This window comes from Magnolia sinica, chromosome 6 (assembly GCF_029962835.1).
Source record: "Magnolia sinica isolate HGM2019 chromosome 6, MsV1, whole genome shotgun sequence".
In the NCBI taxonomy this organism is placed as follows: Eukaryota; Viridiplantae; Streptophyta; class Magnoliopsida; order Magnoliales; family Magnoliaceae; genus Magnolia; species Magnolia sinica.
In genome coordinates, this window is record NC_080578.1 from 24,244,294 (window position 1) to 24,259,466 (window position 15,173).

General features: G+C 38.9%; 1 protein-coding gene across 7 annotated transcripts; it reads right to left on the minus strand.

Moving 5' to 3' along the window:
- Positions 1-11,980: 11,980 nt before the first annotated feature.
- Positions 11,981-14,599, minus strand: LOC131248557 (protein yippee-like At4g27745). 7 transcript variants are annotated; one of them, XM_058248893.1, is made up of 4 exons: positions 14,541-14,599; positions 13,201-13,263; positions 12,917-13,067; positions 11,981-12,440 (listed from the first exon to the last, which is right to left on the minus strand). In XM_058248893.1, the coding sequence occupies exons 3-4, from the start codon at positions 13,007-13,009 to the stop codon at positions 12,213-12,215; spliced, it is 321 nt and encodes a 106-aa protein (XP_058104876.1). In that variant the 5' UTR covers positions 13,010-13,067; positions 13,201-13,263; positions 14,541-14,599; the 3' UTR covers positions 11,981-12,212. The 7 variants fall into 7 exon arrangements, with proteins under 7 accessions (XP_058104876.1, XP_058104877.1, XP_058104874.1 ...); XM_058248894.1 differs by lacking the exon at positions 14,541-14,599 and adding an exon at positions 14,414-14,506 and having other exon boundaries at positions 12,917-13,039; XM_058248891.1 differs by lacking the exon at positions 14,541-14,599 and adding an exon at positions 14,414-14,496.
- Between the last annotated feature and the right edge of the window lie 574 nt (positions 14,600-15,173).

The window sequence follows — 15,173 nt, forward strand, 5'->3', positions numbered from 1 at the left end:
ATGTCAATAGCATGTGATCTCATTAAAATACTCCTCATTACAGGTTGAATTAGGGCGATCTCGAGCTCGCTGGAAAGATGATTCGATGACATTTCAAATAGGATTAGAATTATCTCATTTAGACACCATGTGACCTTTTAAAAGTGATCCCAAAATCCATCGTGTTCACTTTTGTTTTTAAAAGTTGAGTTTTTGGAATTCATTTTCTTTCCTCCCATTCATTTCTTGACAAAAAACCCATTTAAGCAGAATCTTTTGAAGAAAGAAAAAAAAAACTCAGTGAAATTTTTGCAATATTTTTTCATCTCATCTTCTTATCAAACAAACTCATAATCCATTTTTTAGGTGGAAGTTTCCACCTGAGAAAGTGGTCAAAAAGCATGAACGATTGTCAAAGACTAATTCGAAAACACGAAAAATTGTCAGAGAGTAATCGAAAAACACGAAAGATCGCCGATGTACAATAGTTATAAAAAAGAGGTAGTCGAAGAGTAGTGATAAACAGAGAAAGCATGGAGAAGAAGGCCAAGGGGTATTTCATGTCAGAAAAAACAAAAAATACTTTTAAATCTAAAAATAATGGGTACTATATTTTAGGTCTCGTAGCATACCTTAGGAGTACGTAGGGAAAAAGCTCGGAAACAAAATACCAATCCCGTTCAAATAACACAAAACGATTAGCATATTAATCGACCTCCAATGTGTCAAGTCAATTCACCCATGAGATGATGACCATTGTTTTGGTGCTTGTTTGGTAGTCAAAAAGATTTTTTTAAAAGGAAAATTTGCATAGATCATAAATTTTGAAAACTTGGTTTTAAAAATATATTTTATGTACAAATGATGTGTGACAATGTTGTCTATTCAATGACTGTCCGTATTGAGAACAAAAACATCATGGTCCATCAAACTCTGTTTGTACAAACAGATGTGGACCATTCATCATGTGGGGTTCACATTGATTTTGGTAATCTATCTTGTGGGCCCCACCTTGGATGTGATGCATCATTCATGTGGAGCCCACCTTGAATGTTTGACATCCATCACATGGGGCCCACTTTAGTGTCCACCATCTATCATGTGGCGCCCACCATTGATGTTAGCCTGCCTTCGATGTGGGCCCACCATCGAGATCATCGATCATGTATGCCCACCTTTTATGTCGACATTTATCCTTCCCTTGATATGGGCTATTCATTTTTTCCGAAAATTAATGATCTACATTTTATTATCAATCTGAATTCGAACACTTGAACTTCTGCTCTAATACTATGTTAAATAATCACGTGCACTAAAAGCTCAAACCATCAAAGGCTAGTGTATCAATGTATATCAACGGTAGAGTTGTGCATTTACGACCCGATCCGGCCCGTTCCGAACAGAACCGACGGCCAAGATCGGGCCTGATCAGGTTGGAATTTCCAGATCCAATCATTTTCAGGTCAGGTCCGGATAGCCCGTTGTCCGGACTAACCCGACCCGACCTGTATACCTGAACCGACCCGAACAGACCCGGACCGAACAGCGGGCGGGTAGTATAAAATATCTTTTTATATTTTTTTACCCTAACTTTTTTAACTCTGTTTTTTCTTACTGTCTCTCCCTTTCCCCTCGTTTCTTACCCTAACCCAACCCGAACGACGAACGAGCGCTGCCCGACGTTCTGCTACCTACCCAATGGATGATCTTTTTCCTCTCTAGTCTCCTCTTCTTCTTCAACACCCGTTTTGCTGCCTGCCCATCGCCTGACACCAGTCTCCTCTCCTTCGTAATTGAATCAGGTTTTGGTGAGGATTCTATTTTGAATCTTTGATAGTTTCTTCTTATAAATCCTCTTCTTATTTCTTTTTATTCTAATGAATCCCTGATTGTGGAGTGAATCTAATGCATGTGATCTGCCTTATATCCACGTCGTTCATTTGTTTTGACAGATATCCATGCCATTCTTCCAGTGACAAAGGACACACCAGTGTTCAAGTTAGGGATAATATTCCTTTTAACTATCTAAATCAAAGCCTTTTGGCATTCATCGATGTTCTTCATTTCTGTCAGGGCACCAGCAGGGGCATTCTCACAATCACACCATTTGAACACGACAGTGTTCTAAGTTTATCAAGGCCTGTTTAGGAGCTTGGGAAGTATTTGGGTGGAAAATAATTTCCAAGAAAATCACATTTTTTATTTTCCTGATTAGTTCTCTTTTTGGTGGAAAACATTTTTCCAAGAATGTGTTTTCATAAAATTAAAAAAACAAAGAAATCCTAAAAATATTCCCCATCCGCCTCTTTTTTTATTTTCTCTACAAACAATTTCTTGGAGAGTAACTTTCAAGGAAATTGGCACTTTCTTTCTTTTACCATGCCTCCATAGAACCTAAGTTGCTGCACATCTAATTGGCCAATATTTTATCCGTGTTATAGCATTTGGAAATTCTTTATCCTTTGGAGGTCTAAAGAGGGGAAAAGGTGTGTTAGTTGGAAAGGTTGGTGTATTGGTTGGCCAAATAGCTGTTGTTAGTTTCTGGTTTCTCTTGTTTTGGTAATTCTATTTCTTTAGTCCATTTGCTTTGTCAGACTTTAGGCTTTTAAATTTAGAGTAGCTGGAGCATGCATGGACCATCTAAATTATAGGCCCACATAAGGAAAAAATCCGATCCGAACCTGGGCCAATCCGATCCGACTCAGTTTTCCAGACCGAGTTGGACTCAAATCGGTCCAGGTCAGCATGGTTTAGGATCGGATCTGGTCAGAGGACCCGGACTCGGTTCTGAATCTGACTGAGTTCAGGTCAAGCCATGTAGAACTCGGACCTGGTCGAGTTGGGCCCAATCCGATTCGACTCGGTCCGATGCCCAGCTATAATCAAGGGACTCTAACATGCATGTCATAGTTACAAATGATCCGACTGTCTAAATTGTTGACCCATAAATGGATAGTATGTGAAAAAAGTTTACACAAATTAGATGTTAGTGATTGTTTGAATTTCCTCTTGAAATTTAGGTCGTTTTCCTAAACTTGAGCTAGACTCCTATGTTACTTTTGCGTCATTTAAAAAGTGATAGTAATTTTTCGATCGTACATATGTAATCCCAAGTTAAGTATTGGGCTGAAAAAACCAAGCTGATTTAAACTTCAAGTGAGCCACACCAAATGAAACAGTTAGACATAGAGACTCAGAACCCTTGAAATTTTTTTTTTATTTTTTTTTTCCAGGGCCTACTGTGATGATTATAAAAAATTTACTCCAACCATTAGATGCCAAACTAACATATATGCAGATAAAAAATAAGGCCCAACTGTAACTCATCTAGGCCACGCGGAGGGAAATAATTTTGAGGGTGAGTGTTGTCCTGCATACTATTTTCAATCATGTGATCCACCATAATCATGGATGTAACTAAATTTTAGGCATTGGCTTAATACGGGGTGACACACCTAGTAGTTGGGGTCACATAAACTTCAGGGCAGCCCAATATGAGAATTTGTAAAATCTCATGGATTGGAAACAAGGCGATATTTAAAATAATGTGATTTACTCCGTCTATCAAATATAAAATTTGAATTCCAGCAAATTCCAATTACAAAGTGCCAAATACAAGGTGCCAAATACATCTGAATATTTCAATTCACGTGCACTTCATGGTAATTGTGGATAAGGTAGCAGCATGTGGATGGAGTGTATCTCATGAGAGTTACACCCATGTGGCTCTTTGAGGGCAAGGTCTACCAAACACTCACACCTCATTGAAATAAGCACATGCCTTTAACAAATGGACAGCAATATACTGGTAAAACAATACAGACAATATCTAACCAACCAAAAACAGCCATTGTTTTATGTAATGTGGCCCACCTGATGAGTCTACTGGCCATTTACGTTCATTTTGGTTTCTATATTGCATCTTCTGACCTGAAAGATTTTGGTGGATGATGCCAAGAAGGTGAGGCCCATAATGGCAACTGTTTGGATTATTGGACCATGGGTCCCATTTCTACAAGCCAAAGCCATATGTTAAAACTCCTGCCCCTCCCATTCTCGGCGAGGAATGCCGAGTTGTACGCCGCGCGTGAAACAACCCAGCTCCATGAGCCCACCTGCTTGTACGTGTTATATCTACTCCGTCCATCAGATGCGCCCTTCTAAGTTAGACACTGAAGACAAAAATAAGATGGATCCACAACTGAAGTGGGCCACACCTGAGGGGAAAAAAATGGGGAGCAAATTAGGTGTTACCCTTACCGTGTGGGGCCCACCTTGATGAATATGTTGTATATTCACGCCGCCCGTCCGTTTTTTCAACTCATTTTCTAACGTTATCTCAAAATTCAAGCTGATCCAAATCTCCAGTGGACCACACTACTAGAAAAGGTGGCGAATGACCATTAATTTTTTTTAGCCCACAAAAGTTTTGAATAAGCTGATCTTTGTATTTTCCCTTCATCCAGGTTTGTTTGACCTTATCAACGGGTTGGATGGCAAATAAACAGTACAGAACTGCTTATAGTAGGCCCTGAGAAGTTTTCAATGGTGAATGTTCAATCACTACTGTTTCCTGTGGTGCGGTCCACCTGAGTCTTGGATCTTCTTAAATTTTGGGTTTGCAACCTGAAATGGAATGGAAAAACGGCTGGACGGTGTGGATATACAATACATCATCAAGGTGGGCCCCGCGAGTAACACCTAATACACTCCCAAAAACCAGAGAGAGAGAGACGCCAAGCATAAGTTAGTCCGTGGGGCCGGAATCGGATTGCGTACTGAGTTACTCAGTACGCTCTTATCGTACTGAGTAAACTCAGTTGGGCCCACCACGAATGCGTGTGGTTTATCCACGCCGTCCGTTAGTTTTTCCAGATCATTTTATGGGTTCAACCCAAACTTGATACATATACAAAGCTCAAATGGACCATACCACTGGAAAAAGTGGAAGCATTGATTTCAACCGTTGAAAACTTTCTAAGGCCCCAGTGATGTTTATTTGTCATCCAACCTGTTCATAAGATAAGAAAGATATGGATGAAGGGAAAACACAAATATCAGCTTGATCTAAAACTTCTGTTGTCCCCAAGAAATTTTCAACGGTAGATGTTCAATTCACGCTGTTTCCGGTGGTGTGATCCATTTGAGGTTTGTATATACTCCATTTTTTGTATAAAGCCTAAAATTATGTGTTAAAAGAGATGGACGGAGTGGATATAATGTATGAATGACACTGTGGCCCACGGAGTTTACTCAGTACGCTTACCGTACTGAGTTACTCAGTACACGATCCGCTTCCGGGGCCGGAATCGGATTGCGTACTGAGTTACTCAGTACGCTCTTATCGTACTGAGTAAACTCAGTTGGGAATATTTTGAATGTGTGTGGGTTATCCACGCCGTCCATGAGTTTTTCCAGCTCATTTCAGTGGTTGAATACAAAAATGAAGTATTCGAAAAGCTCAAGTGGACCACACCACAGGAAACAGTGGGAATAATGATTTCCACCGTTGAAACCTTTCTTGGGCCCACAGTGATGTTTATTTATCATCCAACCTGTTCATAAGATCACACAGACATGGATGAAGGGAAAACATAAATAAAAGCTTGATCCAAAACATATGTGGCCCCCAAGAAATTTTCAACGGTAGAATCTCAATTCTCACCGTTTCCCATGGTGAGGTCCACTTGAGACTTTGATATACTTCATTTTTGGTATCAAGCCCTCAAATTACCTGTTAAAATGGATGGACGGAGTGGATGAAATATGTAAATCACGGTGGACCCCAACGTGTTTACTCAGTACGCTTACCGTACTGAGTTACTCAGTACTCAATCCGCTTCCAACCATGGTGGTGTATATTTCATCCGACCCATTCATCAGGGGCCCATCACGAGGATTAAGAGACATTTCACCAAAACCATGGTGGTGTATATTTCATCCGACCCATTATAGCTGTGGATTTGAAGGGATTTCAAATCCATTATAGCTGTTTGACAGGGTGGATTAGAGGGTATTCAATATCATGGGGATTTCAAATCCTCACTCACTGAGTTTTGCAATCCAAAGAGGTTATTTCAAATCAAGGGTTCCCCCTTGATGAGTGATCCATCTCGCACACTTGTTCATCTTTTATTAACCGCTCATCGCACAATATTTTACCAAGTACCCATATATATATATGAACGGTTTGGATCCAACAGCTGAATTGAAAATTCAAGATTTCGCATCATCCTAACTTGGTCCATGGCATTTAAGCCAAGCGGTCCATAACCGAAGGAGACGAGATGTAATAATCACTATGATATGTATGCCATTTAAGCCAAGCGGTCCATCCAAACCGTGGACCCCACTAGGTTCCATGACTTGTGGGACCACACCACATTAATTGACATTTTTTTAGGGTGATTTTACGCTGTTCCCTCTGGTGTGGCCCACATGATTTTAGGATCAGCGTGATTTGTGGTCTATACGAAGCCTCACACTGAGTAGACCTTTTGGATTCTACACACATCACGGTGGACCCCACATGTTCAAAGATATAGGAACTCACGTAAATGTACGTACTATCATAATTCCCCATTATCAAAGGGTATGAATATAGCAGTTGCCATCCATTGATACATCTGAGTAGAATATACAAATTTATACAATGATTAATTGAAAATGATGGATTTTAATATAGGCAAAAAGTGATATTAACGAATTATTATTCATGGATACAGAAATCTTAAGTTTTCTATTTGAATCTTATTTACATACATGATATCTATACATATATGTATACTAATCTTACTTAAAAAAATCTCCAGCATTCTTAGCCTCATTAGGGTTAAGATGGACTGGTATTTGGACAGTTCAGATTCTCACTATTGCAATAAATAAGCTAGCCATCGCATAATCATACGTCAGTGATTATCCTAACCTTTGACTATTGGATTTTAAAACTTCGCATTAAGAGTTTACTTTCATTCTTCCAAATTCATTTGCACAAATAATCATCCATTTAATGGCCTATATTAGAATCCAAAACATGCATGGTTCTGATCATTGGACAATCTCAGCATGTAATCCTCAATGACCTATCATCGTGGGTTTGCTCCCCACAGACACGAGTTCGATTTCCCTCCCCACATAAACGAGTTTGATTCCCCTCCCCATGCTTTACCCCGATGCACAACAATACAATAATGGGCTCCTCAAATGGCCCAAAATTACACATCAAAGCTAATCAAAACCCAGCTGCCGACCAATAGAATCAATGACAGGAGCCGGAAGAACTGGAGAAGATGGAAACTGCAGAGAAAGACACGACTGCTTGGAAAAAACTGAACTAGAAGAGCAGTGAAATGCTCGGTCTCCAGACAGGTAGATACGAAGAGAAGAAATAATGTAGAAAAAAGGATGAAACAAGAGGAACATCGAACTCTCAAGCAAGATCTTAAAAAACCCACAAAAGGGAAACACATTCATGAGATGAGGCAGATAATATCCTAAAGCAACATACATTTCTCGGGCCGCACTTTCAAGAAACATCCAGGAAATCCAGTTACAAGTAGGGTGAAGTAGATGTTCGATGGGGAAACACCAGAAGATACCAACTTCACACTGGCCTGAAGATTGTCATTCTGAAACAGTTAGTCTAGAAGATGAAATGAGTTGGCTATCAGTTTCGGGCATGGGTTCAGTTCCACCCAACAGCCCAACCACAGCCTTAATCACTCTACTCAAATGGGACTTTTTGCCACAGCATGTTTAGATATGTCCTCGGAAAGCAAAGGGAGATATGACCGTATGGTCGCGGCTCATCTTGAGCTGACTAACCATTTCGCAAATGATCTGCCATGTAGGGTTGCAAATGGGGCCAGGCTGCAGTGAGCAAAATCAAGATTATGACTATGCTGGGATGAAGAGACCTGACCTGATCGATACAAAATCAGAACTCAAAACCAACCAAGGGGCAGCTAGTTGGCAACTGGTTACAATTGAGGTATTTGAAATCTGTTTTGTAGGGCACCATCTTCTGCAATGGCAGCTACTTCCTCAAAAGTCCCAATGGATATACACATGCCCTTTATTTGTTCAAATGGGTCCTCATATCTCTACAGAAAAATCTCTTTTGTCCATCCATCTAATCATGGTGCGAGAACTACCATTCAAACTACTAGCGGTGGAAAGCCAGAGAATTTAAAAGGGAATGGTGTCCACCTCCAAAAAGTCATCCTAACATGTATTATTCTGCTCCATCCATAATCCCTCAGCTTCAACAAGGGGGACAAAAAAAAAGCCTATTCAATACTCCAAAAATAGCCATACACACCCAGAAAGACCAGCTAAACATATACGCTCTGCTTCAAACATACCAATGAAAAAACTCCATATCAACCCCACATGACAAATGGATAAAGAGACCATCTCTTCCACCACCAAGCATAGAACATGTGCAATACAATACGAGATTTCTCTATGGTGCAAACGATCTTAGTCCAACACAGTGATAAATAAAATCTTTGGCGCCCTAGTAGACAGCGAAATGTCCCTTGATCCCGAGAATGACCACAGTTGCACTCTGAAGAATCAACTCAACATAGAAGGATAAAACTGAAAACATACTGCTTGACAATTGTTCTCAGATCTAAATACCGTTTAACCTAACGGCAATTCAATTAAGCTACCAGCTTCACAATCCTCAAATCTCTACACCTACAGGGATCCCAGATGACTTAGCTTAATGGTCGGTGTTCGCATCCCAACTGTTCCCTGTGGTGTGGCCCACCTGAGTTTTGGATCGGCCTCCGAATGAGAACATGAGGGGTCACACATAATGGATGGGTTGGATGTCATGCACACATCACAGTGGCCCCCACATGTCAAAGCTTTGTAGTGGATCCAAACCTCATGCTTAACTACCCAGCTTCACAACTCTTAAATCTCTACACAAAAGGATCCCAGATGACTTGGCACTCAAATTCTTTCATAATCACACACCTATCATATTCAAACACTCTTTTAACTTCTTTTTTTCCCAAGTACAAATACACTAACTGTTAAAAGGTGAATAATTAGAGAGGGCAGCAGCTGTTAGTTTGTTTGCGTCCATATTAGCCGTCATGATGCCCAAAAAATTGGAAATGCAATTTGCAGACACCCAACTTCACGCAGGGTCTGGATCTATTGCCTCAATGAACTGCTGAAACGGCGATCTTGTTTCAATGCTAATTTGCAGGAATTTTAGTTAGAAGTATCAAGTCCAAACCAGCCAAGTCCATCCAAAGCTCACCCTAAACCCAATCTAAATGATTGAAGTGAGAGGTGTGGGTCCCAGCCTAACTTCGGTCTGGGGAACCAAACATCTTTCTTTTTTTGGTGGGACTCTCACTGGCAGGTATCCTTTGAGAGAAAAATGTTCTTCTAGCAAGCTCTGAGAGTGGTGGAAAGTTTTTTTTTTTTCCTATACCCCACCAGACAGCTACTAAAAAATGTGGTTCACTGATGCTTTCTTTGTAGCGAGAAAACTTTTCCTGCCATCTGCGCCCTTTGCAAATCTTCATTTTTGGACCCCTGTCTACCTCGCTTCTGAAAGACGAATGTTGTGATTTCAGGGACCATTTTGAAACCCATCAGATAAGCTTTTCATTGAGCCCTAATCATCTACGAACCAACATCAAACTGGGAAGTTGTGATCTATGCAATCGGAAGGTCTTTGTGAAACCCCTGTAGAATTTTTAATTCAAATTGCCATAGTAACCTTCCAAGATTTCAAATCATTAGAGCTCCTTTCCTCCATTTTTTTTTTAACTCCTTTCTTACTTCCCTTTAGAACCTTTACCTCACACCTAACCCCCCCTCTAATTGCAGAACTACTTATCCTAACTACATTACCTACGGAAATCTCCAAACTACCCTTTTTGGCTCCCTAATTCAAATTCAACCAAGGAATCTTCTATGTAACCAAATTTCCCTCCCAGTTTTACCAATTACCATCTTACACTCAGATCTACAAGCTCCATAGCCACTTGCAATTCCACTACCCCTTTAGGTTCCCTCAAAATGCACTCTTGCCACTACCAATTCTACAACACCCAGAGATTCTACTTCTTTGCAAAGTAGAGACTATGCTTGCAGGTGAAGAAGGGTGCCTAACACTTTCCTTCATCACCGAGGCACGTTCTCGGAATCTCTAATTAGATCTGTTTTTGGAATTATTTTGCTAGATTTTGATATAGATTACCTTGAGCAATTTTCTACTCAAAACAAGCAAGTGGGGGCGACTCCTCTCCTTTTCCGGCTAGTTCTCCATGCTGTTGGAAATTCCAGCCTACCCAGAACATTACAACTTACAAGATATTCAATAACTTAGATGTCAATCCTTCTGTTTTCCCTTAAATGTTAGTTCCCATATGTATGAACCAACCACCTAACAACACTATTGGGAAAAAGATCTCGATTATTTAAATCTATCACAGAGAAAATTGGTTCCAGATCTACATGAGTTTTGGTGGCTGGGTAAAAACTTGCTGTTTGAATATCTAGAGTTGCATAAAAAAGAAAGAGAGAGAAGAAAGCCATCGCCATATTGGATCCCATACAAAGACCAGTCTAACCAGACCTAAAAGTAGAACAACAATCAAACCAAAGTTTCTAAATCCAGACCGTGATCAATTGAGAGGATTACTGATATACAAATGTAAGATTTTTCAATAGCTACTGTCATGAGAAGTGGCAGTGTAGCTCAGGTCTTCTAGATCCTACTAAGGTGTGGGTCAGAGAAATCAATGCAAAAAAATTTATCATCTGCAAATACGAGGAATGTAAGGCACGCCTCTTCATCCATTGCAAGGTGGCAAAGACTGGAATGAATTGTGTGTTTCAAGGTGTCGTGGATCAAACTTGCACAAGTTGGGCTAGCAACCAATTTAAGGTGAGGGCGGCAAGCCCTCTGTTGGCTGTTTCCTTTAGTGTGGAATTGGAAGGTAAGGCCTGAACCAAGGTATTCAAAATCGGTTACGTAACGGCCGTAACGGCCATTACGTAACAGTAATGGTCATAACCATTATGCATTAAGGGGTCAAAACGGCCATGACGGCCATTACAGAAAGAAAGAAAGCGAAAAAAAAACCATGCCATAAAGGCCCTGTAGCAGTTTTTTTTCAAAAAATAAAAAAAGGGACAAAGGCCGATACGGGGGCCGTAACGGCCATTACAGCCCGTATCATAACGGTAACGGTGGTGGCCGTTACGGCCACCATTACCGTTTTGGAACACCTTGACCTGAACGGATCTTCAACAATAAAGTGCAATTGATGTTCTCATTTAAAGAATCCAATCTTCTGCCATACCTGGGTTCTTGTTGGTTAGGAATTAGCCAGTTTACCCATAAAATACCAGGCGTGTAGCAATTCAATCAATACACAAACCACGAAAGACCAAACTAAAGTCTCATGGAGCTGCCTGAAGCTGAACATTGACAGTTCTTAGAGAACACGGGCCCAGCTGGGATTGGAAGCATCATTCTCAATGACAAAGGAATCAATTACAAGACTTTCAGTGGCCCAGCAGGAGTGGGACAGATGGATATGATAGAAGCTTTGGATTGAGAGAAGCATTGCAAGTCTTTGCTGCTTTGTTTTCCAAAAACCTCATTTTTTGATGCATAACCAATGAATGTTTACCGCTTGGGCTTCAAGAAACAGTAGATTCCCATGGAAGTTTGCTTTCATTACAATGAGACCACTCTTGCTTATGGATTAAACATTTCATCTACTCAGGTGGCCCAATATGTGAAACATCATGCAGAAACTATTGTGACTCGTGAGAGAGGGTGTGTTGAAATCATGTCTTTGTATTGCAGACTAGCAGCCTAGATCAGATGTATTTGCATTCTCCTTTTGAAATTTTAATAATTTCATTATAGGTCAATAAATAAATGAATGCAAAAGCAGTGCTTCAATGGTGAAATTCCATCAGAAATGCAATCAAAATTTGACAATAATAGGCGAAATGAACAACGCCACACAATTTTATTCACAGCGAAATTGATAAAGTCTCCACAGTCCACTACACAATTTCCAGACATGGCATGGCAACAACAGTGAACAATCATCAACGACTAAATCTTTCAATCGATGAGGATTTATGTACAAAACGAACTGATGAATGCATAAACACACCTACATCACCAAAGAACCAGGAACTTGGAATTTGCAAGTTTTACCAACATCAAGTCGTGGAAGCTACCAGTTTTCCTTAACAATCTTTGACTTCTCAAGTATGTACTTCCCTTCTTTGTACTTTTGTGTTTCCTCATAAGCTCTTTCATACTTCCAACCCAACACTTCACGGCAATCACAACAGTAAACATCAGCAACTGTGTGCAATCCGGTCATGAGCTGCCTGTCTTCTTTCGGCCCTATATCTATGTTCATTGCATGGGCAAACAGAAAGGCTCGGCCATTTCTCCCCTAAAGAATATTTTACAAAACATTTGGAATCAATAGTATTTCTCAAAAAAGTGCAAGAACACAAAGAAATGGATCCATATACATTTAAACTTAAAGTTTTAAACATAACCTATTTAATCCAATCTTAACAGTATCAAGCAGGCCCTTCGATCCATACCCTCTACCATATTTCTTAATTTTTTCATTATATCAGTTCATCAACAGAAAGCATGATTGTTTTAGCCCGCTTTCTCAGTTTGTCTGATAGGTTGCCCCGAGGTTTTTTAGGCAGAGTTGTATTTTCTTTTCCTTTGTTTGCTTTTGTTATGTTTTGTGTTTTGTTTGTCTTCTTTGGCTTCGTGCCTTGATAAAGTTTTTATCTTTAAAAAAGAATCAACAGAAAGCATGACAGACCAAAACAAGCATCACAGATGCATCCCATCTCTGAATTTTAAAACAATCAACAAAAATTCACAGATATCAGATTAGCTCCGCACCTGGAAAGCTTTTGAAATGATGTCGTCGTGAAGGGAAACATGGTTTCCGCAATTGTAGCAACTGTACAGTCGAGGCCCAATACATTCCGCCATTGAAAGACCAAACACCACCCTTACTGTGTACTGAACAGCCGAAATCTCATATAGACAACTGGTTACAACATCAAATAACACCCACCGTAAAAGAAAATGGAATTAAATAAAAATAATTCAAAATCCCGATTGCAAAATCCATCTATGAAACGAAATTCATATCTAACTGATTGAAATGGAAACTATCTTACATCTTCCTCTTTTTGTGCTAGCAGCCCAAACTACTGGCAATTAGCCATTCTTCCTTGTGAATTCTGCTTGCACAGATCAAACGCAACACAGGAGTGTGAAAATAAATAATCATAAAAAACAAACAACTCAAAAGGATTGGGGATGGGTTCTGAAAGCACTAAATTAAACAATACAAATAAAATAAAGATGATAACGACGGGCAGTTAGAGGAGTAAAGAACAAGAATACCAATCAACAAGCAAGATAACAACTATCCAAGAAACCATATCAAAATCAAGAACTGTACAAAAACCATTAAAATAATATTTAAAGTCAAGATCTTTTTTTCCTTCTTTTTTTTTGAATGACTCTAAAACTTGTCCAATATTTCAGTAGAATGGCTGAAAAATTACAATTTTAATCCAATAAAAGAAGATTTTCCTCAAACAATAACAAAGTGAAGAACAGAAAGACACTAAATATTTTTTTGTTCTCAATTATGATAATGCAAATGAATGAAATTTACCCTTTTATCCATCAAACAACATCAAAATCAGGAACTAAATAAACCCACTAAAATCGCTTAATATTTAATAGAAAATACATTATAAATTACAATTTTACTCAAAATAATAATAATAATAATAATAATAATAATAATAATAATAATAATAACCCACAAAAAATTCCCAATATTTTAATGGAAATGTAATATAAATTACACTCTTCTCCAAAAAGAGAGTAAAAATATCAAGCAACAATATCAAAATCAGGAAATAAAGAAAACAGACTAAATTTTCTTATATTTTTAATAGAAAAGAAAGAAAAATTACTCTACGCCCAAAAAGAGAGAAATATCCTCAAAACCCATAAATCTTTTCCAATTATTTTGCTGGAAAAATGTAAAATATTTTTAAAATACACATCGAAAACTAACAAGACTCATTAAATTACTCCAAATAATCTACTGGAAAATGAAATCTGATCTGTAAAATTAAAATCCCAATATTTTTACGAAATTATGGAAAATGATTCTTTGAAGGAAAAAAAGAAAAAGAAAAAAAAAAAAGAAGGAAGGAAATGGAAATATTAAAATTTCAGGGAAGCCCTGTTTCCTTGCTTGATGATTGAGGAAATCCCATCAAAACCTAAAAAAGAAAAATGGGTGAGAAAATATAAATTGAAATGCTTATTAAAATATAAAAAATGAAATTTTAAATTTCCAAAACTGACCTTTGCATTTTCTGAGAGAGTGAATGCAAAGGGTTTTTGCTGAGAAAGGGTTGTTGGGGTTTCTGAGTTGTAAGATTTCAGAATTAAAAAATAAAAATAAAAATAAAAATAGTATTGCCAGACGCACCTTCAAGCGCTAAACAGAGACGCGGCCACACATCTCAACTTGACATACGTGTGAAGATCCGATACCTTCATCTTCTGTTCTTAATGATTTTTTCTTCTGGATATCGATTATCCGGATGTATGTTATTACGTGGACGAAACGTATACCACAAGATATGGACGGTTAGAATAATGGCTCTATATTCCTTATGCATGTATCTCAATTCATGAGTGGGCCGGAATATCTCAAGGATAGATTACTTACATTGAGGGACCTTCTGATGAACGTACCAGATCTGTCACGAGTGCGGCTAACTCTGCACGTGTAGTGCGTTTTGTTTTGGCGCTTGAAGATGGGTTGAATTCGCATTCCTCATAACGAAACCGCGAGGCTATGGTGTGAGTTAGGCGGCGTTTGTTGTAATCTGAGCAAGACTTTGTTGTATCATTGAAATGGTGGTGACTTTTCAAACGTATACATGGAAGAGTGGTAAGGAAATCCAGACCGTCCAAGTCGCTCGTCCAACAGTTGGTGAGGCATACCAAAAAATTCGTACCGAGAAGATGAGAATAGTCATCTGAATTTTCAATCCGAATTTGGACCACTTACCATTTACGTTTAACCATCCATTTAATATCCATTAAATGGATGGTT